A 23115-nucleotide genomic window follows, 5' to 3' on the forward strand; every position below is an offset into this window, starting at 1 on the left:
GGTATACACAGATCATCTTCAGGCCATGAGGCAACTCCTTCAGTGATCTGCAAAACCGCTAAGTGGAACTGAACTATATGCTGGAAGCCACAGTTGTCAACTGCTCCTGTGTGTTATGCTTTATGCCCTGAAGATGATCTGTATAGATCAAAACCAGGCACCATTAATAAAGCAGCATCTCTTTTTGCCTTCAAGACTGATTATTTTGTTACTAAGTTGTTTCCTGTCATTTTAATACAACTAATCATACATAAAATGGCACATTTTCAAGAGATCCTCAGTGTGCCAGTGCTGTGATAGTTTATATATACAATTTTAAAAATCACCTAATACGTAATATAGCTCCATACAACATTGTGTCTCCTAAATGCTGCCTATAATGTAAAACTGATACCACATCTTACTAACCAGGTTTCTCTCCATGTGGCAAAAATCTGACATGCCAGATTCTTCATTCCATGCTCCACAATGTAGAAGAACCTGGAGATCCACACTGTGATATCACAAGCTCCTCATTCATGAGACGATGGCTTAAGTAGTACTCATAGCACTGACAAATATCTACAACTTATCTCTAGCAGGTGACGAAATGCCAATCCTTTTCTCTTTTTTGACTGCCTTTCTCATCATACTTTTGGCCTGCCTGTAAACTTCAAACTTTGAGCATCCAGCTATAGTGTCCAACTGGTGCCACTGTTTCCAGTACACCAAAACACAAGTGTGACCTATTTCTATTTTTTGTGTATTACTCTATGCCAATGAAATTTCCTTTGTGTTCTGTCACTTGCCTTGGTGGAAGAACTTGTAAATAAAATAATTTCATTTATACCTAAGGCACCTGTTGACACCCCTGAATTGCAAATTTGATGTATTCTGTTTTACGTGGAACTATAAGAAAAAAGACTGACAACATTGCTAAACATGGCTGGTAGTAAAGAAAATATAGCAAACAAGTCACTATCTGACTCGCTTTTGTAATATGCTTGAATATATAGTTACTACGTGATTTACAACAGAAGCACAATGTTATACTCTTGTTTGCATCCAAGAAAGATTACTGTATTATAGAACATACCTTTAAAGCTTTGTCACAGTGTGGTAGGGACTCTTGTACATCTTCCAGTAAAATTCCTCCAAGACCTTTGAGATCATTATTTCTCAGCAGCCTTAATAAACTTTTCTTGTCTTTAATTTTATATGGTGGCTTAAAAATAAACTTCCCCTCCTCTGTGACTTCAATTTTCGGATTGCTAATAAGAGCCTCTGAGAGCAACCACTATAACTGAACAAAAATTTAATTAAGAAAACCAAAAAAAACACACATGGGGGAAAAATCATTACGTAGATGTCAGTGCAATGAACAGAAGCTACCTCACTATATGGTAAAACAGTGGTCGTTTAGAGTCAGTTACCACTGTTAACTTGTTGTGAGGTGACTATCACTCGAACTCCACAATAATTTCAATATAAAGCAATGCATTTGCAACAATCATATTATAATCAATTTAACAGAAAATGAAGGCTGAGAATATTAGACTGACCTGTTTTACTTTTGACCCAACATCTAGCTGGTTTGTCTCATCTAAAATTTCATCAAGAGTTAATGGGTGATCATCACCTTCTTGATGTCTGGATTTCATGTGCCTGACAATTTTTGCCAGTACGCCAAATTTGTACTGAGAACTTCCAGTCATAGTTTTATAACTGTTGGAGTAATGCAGAAAGTATGAGAACTATCACAGCACTGCTATTAATGATTACTGGTTTCAAAATCTTACTATATGAAATAAAGTGGACATACATCTAATATGAAAACCAGCTTTATGTGTTTGACAATTGATGTCAAAAGCTAGACACATTTCTGTATCTAAATAATGTATAAACTGAGGTAAGGTTCATATGACCACTATTTCTAACATAAAAGACAGCTGTCCATACAATTAGAATTAGAAACAACCTAGACAACAGAGTTACACATAGTCACATTTGAAAAAAAAAAAAAAGATAAAGAGTGTTAACATAACATTTAAGAAAATATGCAATAATGAATCTCCACCACCATTTCATTCAAATGTGGGTCATGGAGAAAATTCTGGAGTACTAGATGTCAGGAATAATCCATTCAATAGTTATAAAAAGGAGCCAATACAAATAGTTATAAAGGAACAACACACTCATGCTAAAGTTACAAAATTTTCATCCACATTATTTACAACAGGTTTAAAAACTCACTCTTAGAACAGAAATTTGGAGAATGCTAAGGAGAATTTCTCTCATACGGCAGATGTCCAGTTCAAATTCTCTGTCAGAAACTATTAATGGAATATTGCAAGTAAAGAAATGAACAGCTTTTTCTCTCACTCATACTTTTTTTTTTTCAAAAAAAGCATGCAACATTATCCAGTGTTCTAAATTTTAAAAATACTCAAGAGTACGTGGTCTTCATACCAAACTAACAAAAAACATTGAACTAACTTTAACCAGCAATGACTCCAAAGTACATTTCTGGAGAAAAGAATCAAAAGCATACACAATTTGGATCAACATCTGACAAGGTGATAGATTATCCACACTGCTTTCCATGATGTCCTCCAATTTCACCCCAAATATCTCAAAAAATGAAAAATGAGGGGGTGTAGTTCCTACTGATTTCCCACCTAAGCTAGCAGAAACTGTCTACCTTCTTCCAGCTCCTAAGTTTGAAACATTTTTTCTACTACAATCAACTAATAACATGGAAGAAATAAAGAGTGTTGATAAAATAGTATAAAAACAAAAGTCTCTGTGCATCAACTGAAACAGTCTACCATCTTACAAATTCAGTACTTTGTGATAAGAACAATATTAACACAGATAATTCCATTTATATGATACTCCTCAAAATATCTAAAGAAAATACCTGTCTCATAATATCCAAAAGTAAAAAACACTTACTTGACAACATCCAGCTTTGGTGCTGCTGAGACATTGGATGGTGCTTTTGCTTTCTTTTTAGAGTCATCTCTGGGTGCTGAAGAATTTTCGTCTTTCTTTTTCTTCTCAACCCTGAAAAAGAAATTAATCTTCTTGATATTACTATAGCACACAACACAAGATTGTAAATCATATGTGGTAGGATAATATGTAAACTGATAGCATTACTTAGGAATAATGATGATGAGATGGTATACCGTCATCTTCAGCTAGCCTGTGCACCAGCTACTGAGAAAGCTATGTATCAATATGGAATCTGTGCACATTTGTGCTGCTTAAAACTTTTCATATACATGGAGCACAGCCAGAAATCATGTTAAGGGCCAGGAAACAAAGTCCTACACCCAGCCATGTGACAACTGAACCTCAAATCTTTGGATTACTATTCTGATACCTGCTGCAACAGTACATTATCCATTCATGCTGAATGGCATGAAAGCGAGTGCAAAGTTTAAGCAAAACCGCTTTTCACAGTTAATCAGTGGAAAACCACAGATCCATTCTTCAAGTCAATGTAGATGGTCCAGACAGGATAAATTTGAATCTCTAAACAAATTATTCATTGACCATATACAAGATTTACAAGAAAAAATTGCCTAAGATATATATCCTGTTTATTAAAAAAAATCTTTGTTGGCTCAACAATAGAATCTGTCAGCAGGTTCACAACACAGAACTATTCATGGCTGAACTAAATGGATCAATGATCACATTACTGCACAAACCACCTGAGATAACACAGTCATCTCCATCTTTACACCACTTCTGACATCTTACATTTACACACAGGCTTTCATAGCCATCACACTTTGATATTACTATATACCAGATGTGCCTAGCTGGCATGTCAGAGACAGAGACTCCCACAGGCTGCTGGAGGCAGAGCTGTTAATGAGCCTGATGAAGGAGTTGAGAGGCTGCCCCAAAGAGGTGAGTGAGGCCAACAACAAGTTACTGACTGTCATAGTACACATCTATAATGATTAACTTGGTTGCGCAGCTGAAGATTGTGGAATGTCAGCAAAAATATTTATTGATGTGAATTACAAACATTAAGCCAATAGCTGCATATGAAATTCAGACATACTTTCAGCAGGTACTTTTACACCAGAATTATGAGTGATAAGGCCCCTTACTTTATGCACAATATTTTTTGAAGTTCACTCAGGGGAAACCTGTACAAATAATGATAACTGTATGGAAATTAATAACAGTATATAAAATGGTGCTAACACCAGAATTCAACATGTAATTACTTAATTAAACATAGAAAACAATCAGCCACACCAACATATATATCAACAATATTTTGGAATGGATTGATTGCTTTTCACTGTAAAGATGTCAAGCTGAATTGCAGACAGATATAATGAAAAGTCTGTTATACATTTAGCTTTCGGCCAAGGCCTTCTTCAGAAAAGAAAAGAAACTGACATTCACACAAGCAAGGACACCTCATGCACACATGACTGTTATCTCCGGTCACTGGACAGAATACAACTCTCACATTGAATGAAATCAGCAATCTGAAATGAGACATGGAAGAGGGAGGGATAGAAGGACATGGGTTGAGGGTGTGGGGCAGTAGGTTACATAGGTTAAGGGCGGGATAATGTTGGGAGCAGAGAATGTATTGTAAGGACAACTTCCATTGGTGCAGTTCAGAAAAACTGGTGGTGGAGGGGAGGACAAGATAGCCTGGGTTGTGAAGCAGCCACTGAAATCAAGCATGTTATGTTCAGTTTGCATGTTGTGCCACCAAGTGGTCCACTTGGTTCTTGGCCACAGTTTGGTGGTGGTCATTCATCCAGGTAGACAGCTGGTTGGGAGTCATGCCAATACAAAAAGCTGTGCAACGATTGCAGCAGAGCTAGTACAAGACATGGCTGGTTTCAAGGTGGCCCGGCTTCTGATGGGGTAGGATAAGCCTGTGACAGGACTGGACTGGGAAGTGCTCGGTGGATAGTCTGGGCAGGGCTTGCACCTGAATCTTCCACTATCCTTCGGACATGCCTGCATGTCATTCAGTATAAATGGGAGATATACTGTTGCAGCCCTTATCAAAATATTAATTCAAATATTTGAGGATCAATTATCACACAGCTGGTCATACGACTTTGTTTCTTGGCTTTTAATATGATTTCTGGCTGTGCTCTCTGTATGTGTGGATGGAGCCATCAGAGACATGTGGCCAATAGAGCAGATGGGAGAGAAGGTGTTGACGTCGTGAAGGAATGAGGACAGAGTTTATTGGCTGTGAGTCTGTATAAAGAAGATATTATCTCTAAACCTGAAACAGGCCAGGGATTTGTGGTTTTGGGAGGGTACAGCCCCACAGTCCTCGTCCGGTTCGGGTTTACTGATGACTTCTTCACGATCTGGACTCATGTCCAAGGTACCCTATCCTCATTCTTTCAATAACATCAACACTTTCTCTCCCATTCACTTAACTTGGTCCTCCCGTTCACTTAACCTCCTCAACCCAGTGTGCCATCTCCCTGGACATTGGCCACCTCTCTCTGATGGCTCCATCCACACCACTGTCCACATTAAACCTACCAGCCACAAACTGTATCTGCATTATGACAGCTGCCACCACTTTCACACTACAAAGCCCCCCCCCCCCCCCCCATATAGCCTGGCCTGGTTTGTCCAGTATGCTGAGAGTCTCACAAAAACTTCACAGACAGGCACTGTCCCCCAGCCCTTTTCCTCAAATAGACTTCCTGTGCAATATACCCACACACCACTAATCTTTCCACCAATGCCCCAAGAGCAAGTTACAAAGGAGCACTCCCGTTGTTACCCAGTACCACCCAAGACTGAAAGAACTGAACCACATAGTTCATCACAGCTTCGATCATCTATCATCATGCCTTGATACAAGGGATGTCCTACCTAAGATCCTCCCAACCCCCTAAAACAGTGTTCCAAACTCCACATCCTAGTCTATCACTATGCCACTCCCAACTCCAACCTCTTGCAACAGGAATCACATCTATCTGGAAACCTGAGTGTAAGACCTGTCCAATTCACCCACCCAGCACTTCCTATTCCAGTCCAGTCACCGGCTTATCCCATCCATTCACTACCTGTGAAAGCAGCCCTCTCATGTATCAACTCTGTTGCAATCACTGTATAGATTTTTATACTGGAATTACTACCAACTAATGTCTACCAGGATGAATGGCCACCGACAAACTGTGACCGAAAGCCAAGTGGACCACCTTATGGCATAATATGCAGATGAATATAATGTGTTTGATTTCAATGGCTGCTTCACAACCTAGGCCTTCTGGATCCTCCCCTGCACCACCAGCTTTTCTGGACTGCAAAGATGGGAGTTTTAATTACAACACATTCTCTGTTTCCAACATTATTGCAGGCTGAACCCACACAGCCCACCCTACAGGTTCCACCCCCTCTGTCCTATCATCTCCTCCCATTTCATGTCCCCTCACCCTTATTGTGCACTGCTCTCTACCAGCACACTCACTGATCTTTTCCCCTTCTCTATTCTTCTCCTTTTCTGCTTCCTATCCCCCCCACCTCCAACCCCTCCCTCACCAACAGCCTCCCGATGCTTGGCCTGGCAGCCTTGCTCTGCTGTCATCTAGTACCTGCACACACTGTCAGATAGTTCTCTTCTCCCTCCTCACCCATACCCTGGAATCCCCCCCCCCCCCCCCCACCTCCTCCCCTTTACTCCACTCAACTCCAGATTACACTTTCATTCACTATAAGAGTTGCATTCTGCCTGCAGCAGCCAGAGATAGTGGTTATGTGCTTGAGATGTGCCTGCTTGTGTGAATGTGTGTGTATTTTCTTTCATGAAGAAGTATTTGGCCAGAAGGTAAATGTGTAAAGGTCTTTTTGTTTTGCCCGTTTATAACTCAATGTGTCATTTTTATGGTGAGTAGCAACCTATTCTTTTCATAATATTGCTGACATTCCAGTCTGGGGTTTCCACTTTAGGCATACACCTCAGTGAGCCATATGATACCACTGAATTAATTAAGAGGCTTGGATGCATATGCAGACACACACACACACACACACACACACACACACACACACACACACACGTGCGTACGTGCGTGCCACGAGTTTACATGCCAATTAGCTCTGTAAATGAGATATTGAAGACATGTACAATAAGATACAAGAAATAATTCGGATAGTCAAGGGAGATGAAAATTTAATTGTGACGGGAGACTCGAATTCAACAGTAGCAAACAGAAGCAAAGAAAAAATTGTGAGTGAGTATGGACTTGGGTAAAGGAACGAAATAGGACGCTGCCTGGTAGAATTTTGCACAGAACTTAATTTAATCATCACTAAAAGTTGGTTTCAGAATCACAAAAGAAGATAGAACCAGATTTTAAACTCCAAACATTTCCAGGGGCAGACGTGGACTCTAATCATAATTTATTGGTTGTGAACTGTAGATTGAAACTAAACAAATTACAAAAAGGTAGGAAATGAAGGGGATGGGACCTGGATAAGTTGAAAGAATCAGAGGTTGTTGAGGGTTTCAGAGGGAGCATTAGGCAATGACTGACTAGAATAGGGGAAAGGAATACAGTAAAAGATGAGTGGCTAGCTTTGAGAGATGAAATAGTGAAGGCAGCAAAGTGTCAAACAGATAAAAAGACAAGGCCTAGTAAAAATCCTCAAATAACCAAAGAGATATTGAAAACGAGGAAATTTAAAATGAAGCAAATGGACCAGGTAAAAATGAATACAAAGTCTAAAAAAATGAGATTGACAGGGAGTGAAAATTGCTAAGCAGGAAAGGATGGAGGACAAATGTAAGGATTTAGAAGGATATTTCACTAGGGGAAAGATAGACACTGCCTACAGGAACATCAACGAGGCCTTTCGAGCAAAGAGTTTAAATAAAAAACTAATCCTAAGCAAAGAAGGGAAAGCTGAAAGGGGGGAAGGTGGAAGGAGTACATGCAAGGGAGATGAATCTGAAATGGAAGAGAGCCTAGATAAAAGTGAGATGGGAATTATGAAACTGCGAGAAGAATTTGACAGGCCACTGTAAGACCTAAGCCAAAACAAGGTCCCGGGGGTAAATAACACTCTGTAAGAACTACTGATAGCCTTGGGAGAGAAAGTCATGACAAAACTCATTTCATGTGCAAGATGCATGAAATAGGCAAAATATCCCCAGACTTAAAAAAAAATAATTATAATTACAATTCCAAAGAAATCACATGCTGACAAGTGTGAATATTACTGAACTATCACTTTAATAAGTCATGGTTGAAAAATTCTAACACAAATTCTTTACTGAAGAATGGAAAAACTATAGAAGCTGAATTTGCAGAAATTTATGTTTTATTCTGGAGAAATGTAGAAACACATGAGGCACTACTGGTCCTACAACTTATCTTAGAAGATAGGTTAAGGAAAGGAAAAACTTGTACAGAAACCAGATGGCACGGTTGGAGTGGGGGAGGGGGGGGGGGGGGGGGGTGCATGAAAGGGAAGCCTCAACTGAGAAGGAAGAGAGACAGGGCTGTAGCCTATCCCAAGACCAAAGAAAAATTTGGAGTAGGAATTAAAAGTTAGAAGATGAAATAAAAGATGTACATCAACGGAAGCGAAATAAGGATAATGGAGTACAGTTGAATTAAATTCGGTGATTCTGGGGGCATTAGATTAGGAAACAAGACATTTAAAGTAATAGAAGAGTTTTGTTTTTTGGTCAGCAAAATAACTGATGATGGTCAAAATAGAGAGGATATAAATTGTAGACCGGCAACGGCAAGAAAAATATTTCAGAAAAAAAGTAACTTATTAACGCAGAAATCAGATTTAGGTGTTAGGAAGCCTTTCCTGAAAATATTTCTATGCAATGCAGCCGTGTATGGAAGTCAAACACGGATAGTAAGCAGTTTAGACTAGTATAGAATAGAAGCTTTTGAAAGGTAGTACAACAGACGAATGCAGAAGATCAGATGGGTAGATCACATATTTAATGAGGAGGTACTGAACAGAACTGGGGAGAAAAGAAATATGTGGCGCAAACTGACTAGCAAAAGGGATCGTTTGGTAGGACACATTTTGAGACACCATGGGAGACCAAGTAAGCAGATTCTGAAGGATGTAGGTTGCAGTAGTTTCAATCTCTGTGGATAAATGCCTTGAGTTACTTATTTATTAAAAAGTTTAGATAAGACAGGGCTTATTATATGATTCAAATCTTTAGTACTCTGTTGGATACACCATCAAATCCAAATGAGCTTTTATTTTTGAGAGAATATTTAATTTTCTTAATTCCAGGGGGAGAAGACAGTGATACACTCATATGACTGAATTTTATGAGTTGCTTTTTTAACATACTTCTGTGATTTTTCTATTGAACTGTTGGTCTCCGTATTTTCTACCATATTTAAGAAATAATTATCAAACACATTTGCTACCTGTGACTCATAATTTACAGCCCTTCCATTTAATTCAGTGGTGATATCATCCTGTTCTTTGGCTGGTTGTCCAGTCTTTTGTTTCACTACATTCCATATAACCATAAGTCTTGTGCTGGTGTACACAGGCACCAGCACACCACATGGCATAGAGGTTACGAGAGAATCAACAGAGGCCAATGACAAGAATTGCTGGAAACATGCCACCAACACCCTCTCAGCTGCCAGTATTTAGGATCACTGCTGAGGACCAAAGGGTCAGTTTTCGCCAGTTACTTCAACCCTGTTCCCCCAGTTAGTTTGAGTCTGTATGCAGTGGAGTTTTAGAATGTCATTGAGACAGAGCCTCAGACTTAGCCTCTAACACAGAGACAGGCCGCACATAGTAACCTTATAGTGAACAAAGCGGACTTCTACTTCAACGGCATTGAGGTTATGTGGACTATACAGGAGATAGCTTGTAACGCAGCACATGGAAACTTAAAGCTAAGCAGCTATTTGTTTATGAATAAAGAATCCAGTTATTAATTGCATGCAATTTGTGTTACAGGACGAGGATACTGGCCACCAACCAACATCTTCTCCTTGTTTTCCACCGTACAGCTCTACAAAGACAATGTGAGCAGCTAAAGAGAATACAACTGTGTGATGAGAAAATTGGAGTGACGGAGAGTTTGCTTGCTTCTCTTGTGTTCAGGGGTGCACATATTCACGTATTGCTAATTTGTTGTTGTGCTCTTGCATGTACTCCAGGAAGGGAGCTGCAGAACTAATTAAATTCCTATTTTCAGATGCTTTGCTTGCTTGTTTTTTGCTATGTAAACCATGGCTATCCTGCCCCTGCACCTCAGCCGCAGATGGCCAATGTAATGGATCTAACACAAGCTTTTCAAAACCAACAAACTGCTGCCTTTTTGACAATGGTACAACTTCTGGCAGCACAAGCAATGGCAGCCACACTACAGACCAACTGACACACACAAAAAGTGCCACAGACCAGCAATTTAATGACACAGAAGGGTAGTGGCATGAATACCTGACACTGTTCCAAGGTCACTGAACATTCATTGTACTGTGAAGTTACAATACTTTCTTTTGATTGCAGGGTCCCCAGTGTTCAGGTTAATACATAAACTGTTCCCAACTATGTCTCCTGACAAACTCAGTTATGATGAAGTACTTCCTGCATTAACTAAGTACTATGATCAGCAAGTTCAAGTAGCTGCAGCCAGATACCAGTTTTTCACTTGCAAAAAAAGCCAGTACGGAAGTACCATCAGTGGTATACAGAATTAACGGGCATCACTAGGAAATGTAACTTTAAGTGTAGTTGTGGCAACTTTTACAGTGACCTCATGCTTCGAGATGCTATAACATTCAATGTCCCCGATAACAGAATATGGGAACAGATCCTAAAGTACTCTGATCCTTCACTTCCTCACATGTTGCAAATCTTAGAGCAATATGGTTTGGGTGCCTTAGCAGCTGATAAGTTTGACCAGGCCCCGATATGTCAAGTCGAGTCACCCCTTTCTTGCGGCCTCCCCATTCAGCCACAACAGGAAACGAGTACACAGCCACGCGGACAGCCATGTCAACTTGTAAACAGCCCTGTAAACTTGGTGAAATCTTGCTCTAGATGTTTTGCTCACCATAAATGACAAGACTGCCCCTCACCCGCCATTTTTCAATGTTACTTGGAACAGCTGCCCGCAAAAGTACCATTTTGTTCAAACTACCTTGACAATATGTTTGTCACTAGAGGAACATATTGCCAATTGGCGTGCTCTGTTTCAAGTGTTTTTCAGAAGCAGGACTTGAGTGTCGTCTAGAAAAGTGTGACTTCTCCCTTCCCCCCCTCCCCCCAACTGAACTACAATACTTACATCATGTGATAAACAGTCAGGGTGTGCACCCCCTCCAATCTCATTTGCTTGCAATCTGTGACCTGAATGTTCATCACAATGTGACTGAACTGAAGTCAGTACTAAGTGAGATTACTTATGAGGGTGAGTCAAATTAAAACCTTAAATATTTTTTAAATATTATTTATTGTGCAAAAGTGGTACAAAGCTGTATCACTTTTCAACATAATCTCCCCCACACTCAATGAAAGTCCTCCAGCACTTACAAAGGGCAAAAATTCCTTTAGAAAAAAATTCTTTTGGTAGTCCACGCAACAACTCATGCACCGCATGGCATACCTCTACATCAGAACGGAACTTCTTTCCTCCCATTGCGTCTTTGAGTGGTCCAAATATATGGAAATCACTTGGGGCAAGGTCTGGTGAGTATGGTGGATGAGGAAGACACTCAAAATGCAGGTCTGTGATTGTTGCAATTGTTGTACGGGCAGTGGAGGGCCTTGCATTGTCATGTTGCAAAAGGACACCTGCTGACAGCAACCCACATTGCTTTGACTTGATTGCAGGTCACAGATGATTTTTTAGATCTGTGTATGATTCACTGGTGACAGTCGTCTCTCTAGGCATGTAATGCTCCAAAATGATGCCTTTTTCGTCCCAAAAGAGAGTCAGCATAACCTTCCCTGCTGATGGTGCTGTTCGAAACTTCTTTGGTTTTGGTGATGAGGAATGGCGCCATTCCTTTCTTGCTCTCTGCATTTCCGGTTGGTGGAAGTGAAACCAGGTTTCATCCCCAGTAACGATTCTTGCAAGGAAGCCATTACCTTCTCGTTCAAAGCGCCGAAGAAGTTCTTGACAAGCATCAACACACTGTTCTCTCATTTCGGGAGTCAGTTGCCGTGACACCCATCTTGCAGACACTTTGTGAAACTGGAGCACATCAAGCACAATGTGGTGTGCTGACCCATGACTAATCTGTAAACCTGCTGCAATGTAATTCAGTGTCACTAGTCGGTTTTCCTTCACTATGGCTTCAACTGCTGCAATGTTCTGTGGAGTCACAACTCATTGTGCCTCACCTGGACGAGGGGCATCTTCCACTGAAGTCACACCATTTGCGAACTTCCTACTCTATTCATAGACTTGCTGCTGTGACAAACATGCATCACTGTACTGAACCTTCACTCGATGATGAATTTCAATAGGTATCACACCTTCACTATGCAAAAACTGGATAACAGAATGCTGTTCTTCCCTGGTGCAAGTCACACCTACAGGCCATTCTGCACACTGTTTGTAGCACACTTACCAACTTAGAGGGTAACGGCGTGAAATTTCGATCTGTTATTACAAATTTAAGGTTTCATTTGACTCACCCTCATATTACATTTGATTCATACCAAATGCCACTCAGATTGTGGCTCCATTGCATTGCTTGCATCGCAAAAATATACTTTTCATGTGGGCTAAAGACTGTCAAGATGCATTTCAGAAGCTCAAAAATGCTTTTCTTAGTGATGGATGTTTACTGCATTTTGACACTACCAAGCCAGAAGTTTTGCAAGTCAACACTTCTTCTTAGGACCTGGCATTGTGCTTTCACACAGAATTGGTGCACAAGACAGACCTATTGCTTTTGTCTCAAAGTTGTTAACTCAGTGAAATTACTCTCGAACTGAAAAAGAAGACCTTGCTATTGTGTATTGTGTGATGAAATTCCATCACTATTTGTATGGTCACAAGTTCTATTGTGTGACAGATCACAAGCCTTTGTGGTCCTTGTTTTGCCCGTCAAAGAAGGTTCCTACACACACTGCTCAAAAATTGCAATGCTGGGCTTTGCTGCTTTCACAGTATCATTATGAAATTGTGTACAGACCTACAGCAAAGCATGGCAATGCAGACACCCTATTTTGCCTTCGGATTGGTCCAGACTCTGATTTTAATGCATCTGCTGCATCTTGTTGCCAAACCGACGCACAGGACTTTGAATTGCTGGAATATTTTCCCTTGCACTACAGAAAAATACCACAGGTTTCGGAAGCAGACCCAGATCTCAAGATTTTGTTGCACTCTATTCGCATGTCTTGGCCTTGCTCATTGATCAGTATCCAGAGCTCAGCTATACACTGATATTTTGCACATCGCCAAAGCCTTTCAGTTCAACAGGGTGTGCTTCTAGTTCAAACTGACAGTGAAGAATCCCATGTGCTTATTGCCAAAGTGTTGCAAAAGGATGTGTTGGAACTGCTCCATCAAGGACATTGAGGGATTGTTTGCACTAAACAGCTAGCACACTGGCACTGTACTTGGCAGTGCATGGACGCCTACATTGAACGGACGACGTCACAGTGTCGTGCATGTGCGGAGAACCAATTTGCTCTAGACCGATTAAAATTAAAAATAACATATTCTTCTAAAACACCTCTGAGACAGAAAAGACAGTATGATGAAAGGCAGGTTGTCGGCAGCGGATCGAAATCTCTGGGATTCACACTGAGAGTGGCTAAAGAGTTTCCTGAACTCTGACAACCAGACAGACAACAGTTAACCAATCACTCCAGGATCTTTTCTACACAGCTCATTAAAGTGATAATCCGATAACTACTAGGACATGTTCGGTCCTTTCCTGGCTTGAGGAGAGCCACCAAAAGTGACTGTCCCCATGACTTGGGAAAGTTACCTGTAGATATATGAGATTAAAGTGTTCGAGAAGGATCTCCTTTGATGCTATTGGCAAATGTCAAAGCATGCAGTACTGAATTTGGTCAAGACCAGGTGAAGTATCACAAATCCCAGACAGAGCCGATTGCAACTCCTCCATGGAGAAAGGATTGTGGTAAGTATCAGAACTGATGGATCAAAAGTCCAATTTTCCCGTCTCTACAGTCACACGGTAGTGATGGAACACTGGATCCTGGCTGGCATTGGGAGTAGTTTTAGAAAAAAGCTCAACCAACATCTGAGAGATGTCTCTGGAGTTGTCTGGAGACACCCCTGTTTCAGTACTGCTCCTATTGGTAAATGACTCTGTTTACTGGAAATCCTCTGGGTGCCTTCCCACACTTTTGTAGAAGAAACGGAACAGTTGATGGAGTCCAGGAATGCTTGCCCTGACCTTTTCTTACTTTCCCTTAAGATGCATTGAGCCTTGGTCCTCACGACTAGAAAGTCCCTGCAGTTATCTGCTATTGGTCAGCATTTAAAATGTCAAAGAGCCGCATGCCTGTTCCAGATTGTCAAACGGCACTCATCCATCCACCAAGGTACATGTCACCTCCTAAGATTACCTGAAGACTTGGGGACAGAGAAGTCAGCGGCATGACGGATCACCACTCATGTACTGTGGTACACCCATCCTTGGATGCTGTTGCAATGTTCGAACACAGCCAGCTGGCTGAACAGCGGCCAGTTAGCCTTGCTGACCATCCATTTTGGAGGCATCTCTTCAGGTTGTGAACCACCCAGTAAGTGAATGTGAAGTGGGAAATGATCACTGGAGTGAAGGTTATCAATGGCTTCCCGTTGAACAGAGTCTGCAAGGGCTAGAGAGAGAGAGAGAGAGAGAGAGAGAGAGAGAGAGAGAGAGAGAGAGAGAGAGAGAGAGAGAGTGAGAGAGTGAGAGAGAGAGAGAGGGGGGGGGGGGGGGGGGGGGAAATGCCCCACTGCAGCAAGAAATGAGCTCTTTGGATGTCATGAGGCCCCAAGGGCAAGTGAAGGTTGAGCCCCACAAGCCATGCTGAGCATTACAGTCCCCTAAGAGGAGAAATGGGCAACGTAGTTGTTCCTGATGATCTGTGAGAGCCTCAGAGTGTACTGCATCAGAAGGAGGTCAATACAGCAAAAAAACTGTGGTCCTCCGACATGAGTGAATTTTAACTGAAACTGCTTGGAGGTCAGTAGTCGGGGGAGAGAAGCAAAATGGTGCGTGTAATTTACAAACACAGAAACACCTCCCTTGACTTTTTTGCCACTTACGTCATCCTTGTGATAGGTATAGCCCCATAGGACAGGGGCATCAGACGCTTTAAAATTTGTTTCCTGACAGATACATACTGGGCGTTCCTGTGCTAGGGGCTTCATTTCCTCCACATGGGTCCTGAACACATCAACATTCCACTGGAGAATGGGAACCACTTATCACAGGGATTGCACTTTCACCCTGTCATTCCACCTGGGAGGCTGCTGAGCTTTGGTGTGAGATGATTGCCTTATGAGAGGACCTTCCGGGAGGTGCATCAAGTTATGAGCTCCCACTTCGCCTGCTTATAGTGTGGGTAAGCACCTATCACACCCTAAAATTGTAGGTGCCAATGCTGCCACATTTTTGAAATAGTGCCTGTTAAAGTTTGGGCAGCTCTTTATATACAGAAAGGTTTCACTACTGTGTCAAGTGAGTGAGTAGCCGAGTGGCAAGCGAGCGACACTCCTGTCCAGTGGACCCTGGCTCGACACTCGTCTAAGCTACTTTTTTTTTTCCCAAGTGCCTGTTTTAATTTATAATTAATCATGGAAATTCTGCAAGGAATTGATTAAAAAGAATTACAATCCTCTATAAATCAAAATTATAAACTGAATGTCACATTTTGTTTCAATCTTTTCGTTTTTTAATTATTTTAACATGGAACTAACGGTAACGTAATTTCTTGAAATATTTCATTATTGTTCATTTTTTCATTGTGTTTTTAATTTTGTTCTGCTGAGGTAGGGAATATTAAAAAATACCAACGAATGAGGGATTAAAAATATGTTTCATTTAATGGAAAGTTAATTGATATTTCCTATATTTTGAAGAGTACATTCCAACAGATGATACTTGTTATAAAAACAATCAAAACATTCGTACTTTCGACACTACGAACATTGTACGAATGCACATTCATTTTCGTCACAATCACATCTGTATTTTCTCAGGTCTGCAGGAAACACCACAGCACTGACGTTATGGAATACTTCCTTCTGCAATGGATCTAGCTTTATGGCATGCCAGGCATATCTGTAACAATATTAATGATGTACTTGTAGTATATCTGAAAATCCAAGCAAGCTATCCGAAAATTGAAAATAATGCTTTATTACGTGTCTTTTCATATTTTTATATATTGGTCATGTACCAGTGAATGGATTTTTACCATGTCCTCCCAGGATGTGATTTCTATGTTGTGTTGCAATAGGTACGGAGCGTTTTGGAAGTGGCGAATGTAATTCTTCACTTGACGATAAAAATATACTTCACATGGCTGACAAAACGGTGTACATTGCAGTGGTATCATTGAAAGAGTACAAGTTGGTAGGCCACCTTCATCGTTGAATTTTATTTTATGCAAGTCCATGGAGGTTTGTCCACCCCATGAGTCAACGATGTAGAGGAATTGATTATTTTCCACGTATGGTTGAATTACTTCATCCAAAAACTCTTCGTAAGTTTGCTTATGCAGTTTTCCGGACTTTGCTGATGTGATGTGAACATTCTGGTATGTCTCCATATACCTCTCGACATCTTTTCAGACTCGAGGGCCAAACGTTCCAGTCACTTATTGCAGGCAAACAAATACTTTAGGCAGCAGTTTTCCAGACAATGTGATTGTCTATTGTGCAGTAGATGAGTGTGTCAATTTAGTTAATTGTCCCACAGCAATTTCGGTGACTTTTTCACCTTTGTGGGACAAAGTATGCCTGCTGCTTATTTTATATTCACATCATGTTTGATCGATATTTATGATATAGTCAAGGTTGACTCTCATGATTATATTGCTTATTTGCTGCTGATATTCCATAGTGATTTCCAGAAGCTTGTCTTTCTTGCTAACATATTTTGTTACATGCCGTTGAGATATCCGATGCATCGATTTGAAGTAACAAACCCAATATTCCGACACTTTGAAGTCAAATTTTCCATCCAGAAATTGAAAAGCAGCAGCCATTACCCACTGTTGCCGTACATGTCTATAAATCGTTCGAACATTTCTCTGCCGATTAATGAAATAGTTCGCTAAAGTTGGAGCTCACTGAGTCCAGTATGAAGTTGTTTTTGATAAGTAACTGCCATAGACAATGCATTGAGTCTGTTAGCTCCTGCCATTCTTCATTATTAGGTGGAGCCCACAAAAGACCTCCTTGGTCTTCAATATTGTCAAAATTGTACTCACTGACAACTTGTGAACAACTTACACTTTGCTCCATTTTAAAAGATACAACATCCGCACACTTCAAAGCCAAGCTTTCAATTGATGAGAAATGTTTATTTGACAGTTATAACCATTGCTATTCACGTACACAGACAGTAGAGTCTTTTTATTCGTGGAACTCCAGGTACAAATAGGTGAACCACAAACAGGACTAGTTGCAACAATGCGTCAACGATCTGACAGGTATAAAATTTTCTAGGACCCTGTCCCAACATTTGTGTGATGGGTTTGTGACTATTTTTGAAGAAATATTTTAACAACTTCTCTCAATTTTCAGGCAAATAGGCAAATTTATGTATGCCAACATTTTAATTACAGTTAATTTCCTGTTAAAATTAAAAAAAACAAAAGATTGAAACAAAATGTGACATTCAATTTGTAATTTTGATTTATAGAGGCTTATTAATGACTTGCAAAATTTTCATGAGTAATCATAAATTAAAACAAGCATTTGAAAAGACAAAAAGAAAACAAAAGTAGCACAGACGGGGCTGGAACCAGGGTCGCCTGGATGGGAGTCTCTCTCGCTTGCCACTCAGCTACTCGCTCACTTGCCGCAATAGAGTAACTTTTCTGTATATAAAGAGCTGCCCAAACTTTAACAAGCATTATTTCAAAAATGAGTCCGCATCGGCACCTACAATTTTAGGGTGTGATAGGTGCCTACTCACACTATAAGCAGGCAAAGTGGGAGCTTATAACTCGATGCACCTCCCAGAAGGTCCCCTCGTCAGTCCAACATCAAGTTCCATTTGCTCTAATGAAGAATTGAGATGTACATCAAAGATGACAACTTCAACATCATCAGACACTTTACTTCCTATCTCTGTTATAAGTTTACACTTTGACTTACATTTTTAGCCCTGAATGGGCTTTGGGGCCACAATTGTGTGGCGGCAGTGGATGGTGGACTAGGCTGAACCTTCAGAGGGGCAGGGAGCTCTGCAACAGTAGCAACTAGAGCCTTGTCAGTAGTCTTGGGTGGAGGTATGGGCTTCAAAATAACTGGAGCAGAACAAGTGAGCTGGTAAAAGCAGGTACTAGCGCTGACACTGGCAATCTTCGTTTGTGTAGCATCATCGGTTTTAGGGACTGACTGTTCAAAAACACACACAAAGGAGGTAGCACCTGTCAGGGATCACATAGTCTAATAGATCCTTTTGTCCTCTCCATATGAGATACATTTAGTTGTTTGTATTTCCTGTACCTTTCTTTCTTAAAGAAAGACACTGCAGTCCGTTCTCCAAACAGAGTGATCCCCAGAACAGCTGACGCACTTTACACGAGATGAACAGCCAACTCCTTCTTGGGTGGCCTTCCCACATTTACTACAAGTGGTATCTGACAGTAGTGTGCCCAAAGCGTTGGCCCTTAAAGCACTGTATCAGGTTCTGGAAATAGGACTATAAGCTAAGGTGAAGGAACCAGCCTTAACATGCTCTGGAACTTTTGTACAATGGAATGTCAGTACGAGTCTGATTTCACTAGATTGCCATCTACTCTTTTCATAATGTTCTGAATGTCAACAACCCTTCCCGGACCTTTCAGCTTTCAGTTCTTCTCGAGGAATGCCAACCAGATCTCTGCATGTCACAACACCTTTGCTGTAGTTCAAGGTGTTGTGCAGTTCAGTTTCAATTGCATACTCCCCAAGGCATTGAGCCTTTTTAAGGGTCTTCACTTGTTGGTAACTGGACGTTGCCACCAACTGGGACCCATTTCACAAGGAATTAGCAAATTTTTATGCCCCAGCAATGCCCTCCAATCCTTTTTACACATAAAATCGTGAAATTTTGTAGAAACTGCCCTCTTTTCTTTTCACTATTAGAAACATATTCTGAGAAATGGCATGTGCTCTGTTACAAATGACTGAGTCAAGAGGACTGGCTACCCCAGCCCTCTTATTTGATTGGGTGTTGTTACTTACCAACGGCCCACCCATTCCACTGGGAGATGGAAGAGAAAACTTCGAAGGATCCATCTTGATTCTACAAGCAGCTAGGGAAGTAAAAGTCCACCTAGACAGAGCTCTCCATGTCTAGGTAAGGCTTATACAACTGAGGTGTGCAGGTTCCCCAGAGGTTGCCCACTAACAACTGTTCCACCTCACCAGCCATGCATCTCAGAAGTGCACAAAACACTTTGAGGAAGAAGGTTTTTTATAGAGCTTTTTACCATCCTCATGATCTGGGCAGTCAAGCCAAGATCTCCATTCCCTGTCACGCATAACATTCAACTGTCGCACTATACAGTGGTCGCTGAAGTGTGCCTAGAGCTTATGGTGACAGGGGACTGGCAAGCCTGTACTCAGATGCTGAGTCCCTGAAGGCTCATAGTTTTGAGTGCTGAATGTTTGAATAACAATAATCATTGCTGTAGCTGAAGATAAACACTAAAAAAATATGTTTCAGGAGCCTAATTTGTATATTTTATATACAAACAAGGGTGAATTCATTAAAAGTAAATCACATAAACTGTGAGAGTTTCAGTGAATGATTCACGTGAAGCACTGTGTGTAACAGCATCTTATGTTATGCTCCAAACCAGCATATTCATGAGCTTTCAAAATTGCTTGTTGTAGGTTAATAAACTGTTGTGTAAAATAAACAAAGAAAACCTTGTACCTTGCTACTTTGGCATATCAGATGGGGCTGGTTGTCGTGAGAGTCATCAGCATTCTACTGTGGCAAAAGTCAACTACAGGCAGTTAAGGAAATGTCACCAATGTACAATGAGCTTCTATGACATAGGTCTGGGATTATTTTACTGAAGGTGCTCAAATTTGCGCAAATCATAATGTCTTGTTGATAACAAAATTTAAATTCGTGCAGAAGACTTGCTGCAACCCATTTGGCAAAGAAAAACACATAACCAAGAAGGCTTTAACACCAGTAACCACTGCAGTGTCTGATCGGTTGAAGTCACTGACTAACGAAGTTTTTAAACCTGGTCAGAAAATTTGTACCAAATATAGACATGAAGTGGCCCAGAAAGATTCACCCCACAGGGAAAGCAAAAATAGTTATCTGCTGAAGACATGGATGTTGTTAATGCTTGCTCTACTGCTAACACTTCATTATCGTCACTTGGACAGTCTCATTAAAGCTTCAACAGATAAACAAAAGGGATTCAGTTGGATACAAAAAGCACAAAGTTCTGAAAGCCAAATGTAGCATTACTAAGGTAATGCCACAGCTGCTGGTGTGAGCCAAGTAGCTATTCCTCAAATACAAAGGGAAGTTGATATGGACATCTTAATTGAAGTTCTCAAGATTAAGTTTCGGACTTCAAGCAACTGCAGCCAAGTTCAAATTTGCTCTCACCCAAAATAGCTGGACTATAGAAAACACAGCTAAGGAATTTTCTATTTCAAATAAAATGGTGAAAAAGGCAGATGGAAGGGGCAATTTTGGAAACACCTGCTACAAACCTAAAAGGGAAAACACTCAATAATGAAGCAAAACAAAATGTCATCACTTTCTTTTAAAGACAAAGAGTTTTCTCATTTATGCCCAAGCAAAAAGGATTGTGTTACGAATAAATGAGGAAAATATTCACAACCAGAAATGCCTGTTCCTTTGTAATCTGAAAGAAGTGTTCCATTGCTTGTTGTGAGCAATATGGAAAACAACTGAGTTTCTCAAAATGTTATGTGCTCAGGCCAAAGTGGTGTACTACAGCTGGCACTTCTGGACCACATTCAGTATGTGTACAGCTCGTGGTCTTGTGGTAGCATTCTCTCTTCCTGCGCACAGGGTGCTGGGTTTGATTCCCGGCGGGGTTAGGGATTTTTCCTGCCTCGAGATGACTGGGTGTTGTTGTGTCGTCTTCACCATCATCATCATCATTCATCCCCATTACGGTCGGAGGAAGGTAATGGCAAACCACCTCCACCAGGACCTTGCCTAGTACAGCGGTGTGGGTCTCTCGCATCGTCCGCTACGCTGCTTGGAGTATGAGACTTCATCATCATCATCATGTGCAATTCATCAAAATGTCAAATTAATGTTGGCTTCAGAAACATCCATCCAAGATGATTACAAGGATTTGATGAAAGAAACTGTATGCAGTTTGGATTCAAAAGATTGTATGCTGCAATGTTGTGAGGAGTGTCTTGGAAAAATGCAACTAGAGGCTTTTCTTGAAGGCACTTTTAAAGACTGACCCTGAAGAAACAATGAAACACACACACTGGGTCCATACTGACTGACATGCACTGGAGACATGTCAGGGAACTGTTGAAGATTTAATGGAGGCACTGATTTTGAAAACTGCCAGTTGAAAAAGGCATCACCTTGTGCCTGGGTCGACAGAAGCGTCCAACCCAACCCATCGGCTTAGACCCGTGACGTAAGGCTGTTGTGGTGTGTGACGTCATGACAGCACAGAGTTTGGTTTGTGAGTGTGGCGTGTTTGTAGGTGTCATTGTGTTGCTGTTTGTGGTGCCCTCTGGTAGTGTGTTTAGGGGTTTCCTGTTGTGTGGTGTATTGGGTTCAGTTTGGTGTTACTGCTTCTTCTGGCTGGTTCTCGTTTTGGCTGTGTGTGGAGCAGAATTGGTTTCAGTGAGTTAACAATTTAGTATTTCTGTGTGAAAGTTATGGTAGTGCTGTTCGCTGTAGGTCATGTGTTAATTTGAGTAAATTAATTTGTTGATGCTCTTGTTAGTTATGGATATGATGGATAAAATTAATAGTGTGTGCTTGCATGATATGATGGGGTGAGTCCATTGGAGTTAATAAAATTTCTACAGCTGTTTAGGCTGTTGGCGAAGGTGGGGGGGTTTCTGAATGTGTTTTAGGGTTGTGAAGAAGCGATCTAAGAGGGAATTAGTGGGGTTAATTGAGGAGTTTATAGAACCGGGTTCTACTGTAGTTTCCAATGCTATTTCTTCTTATAGGAGGTTGGGTGAGAGGGGGTACAATCATTTAGAAGTGAACGACAGTTTAGAGTTTAAAAATTATGAGATGGGGGCTTGTACGAATACCATAGAGGGGTTTTTTTTTTAGGTGTGAGGGGGGGGGGGGGCAATTAAGTCAGTTCTTGGGAGGGGAAGTGGAGCTGTTCTAACCTTCAGTCTCATTTAGATGAGTACTGTTGGCGGAAGAGCGTCCCTGAGGGCTATTCTTTTTTCGGTTTTCTTAAGGGCTATCAGTAAGATGTGATTAGTTAGGGTGGTTTGTGTGGGTGGGTGACAGTGGCCAGGGGGGGGGGGGGGGGGGGTTGGTTTGTGATTTAATTGTGGAGGATCTATTTTGTTGCATTGTAGTGTGTGATCAAGATTTTTTTTATTTTGTGTTCGTTTTTTGTTTATGGGTATTTTATTTTGGGGTGAGGGGGGAGGTTGGGTTGGGGGTGTAGGTGGGTTGGGTCTTTCTTTTGGTTGTGTATTTTTTTGTTGGTGTGTGTAAGGAGGAGGAGGGGGGGGGGGGGGTTGTAGGTGTAGGTGTGTGTGTGTGCCTGTGTGTGATTGCGGTGGCCGACCTAGGTTGCGGCGCCAGAACGTTGTTGTGGCAAGTTTTTATTTTTCTTGTTTTTAGTGTATTTGTTGCATGTTGTTGTGGCTGGTGGGGTGGTCCTGAGTTGTGTGGTTTGTTGTATTAGTGATTTGGTATTGTGTGTTGGTTTGTGGGTATGCAGTTGAAGGGAAGTTTT

General features: G+C 41.0%; 1 protein-coding gene across 2 annotated transcripts in view; it reads right to left on the bottom strand.

Annotated features, from left to right (window-relative positions):
• LOC126267036 (general transcription factor IIE subunit 2) overlaps positions 1 to 23115 on the bottom strand; it is a 56463-nt gene that overhangs the window by 28447 nt on the left and 4901 nt on the right. For both annotated transcript variants that reach the window (XM_049971824.1, XM_049971822.1), the window contains exons 2-4: positions 2935 to 3045; positions 1542 to 1704; positions 1076 to 1276 (exon numbers count right to left, since the gene is read on the bottom strand). In XM_049971824.1, the coding sequence (XP_049827781.1) occupies positions 1076 to 1276; positions 1542 to 1704; positions 2935 to 3045 (475 nt within the window). The remainder of the gene's footprint in view (positions 1 to 1075; positions 1277 to 1541; positions 1705 to 2934; positions 3046 to 23115) is intronic.

The sequence above is a fragment of the Schistocerca gregaria genome, chromosome 4, assembly GCF_023897955.1.
Source record: "Schistocerca gregaria isolate iqSchGreg1 chromosome 4, iqSchGreg1.2, whole genome shotgun sequence".
NCBI lineage: Eukaryota > Metazoa > Arthropoda > Insecta > Orthoptera > Acrididae > Schistocerca > Schistocerca gregaria.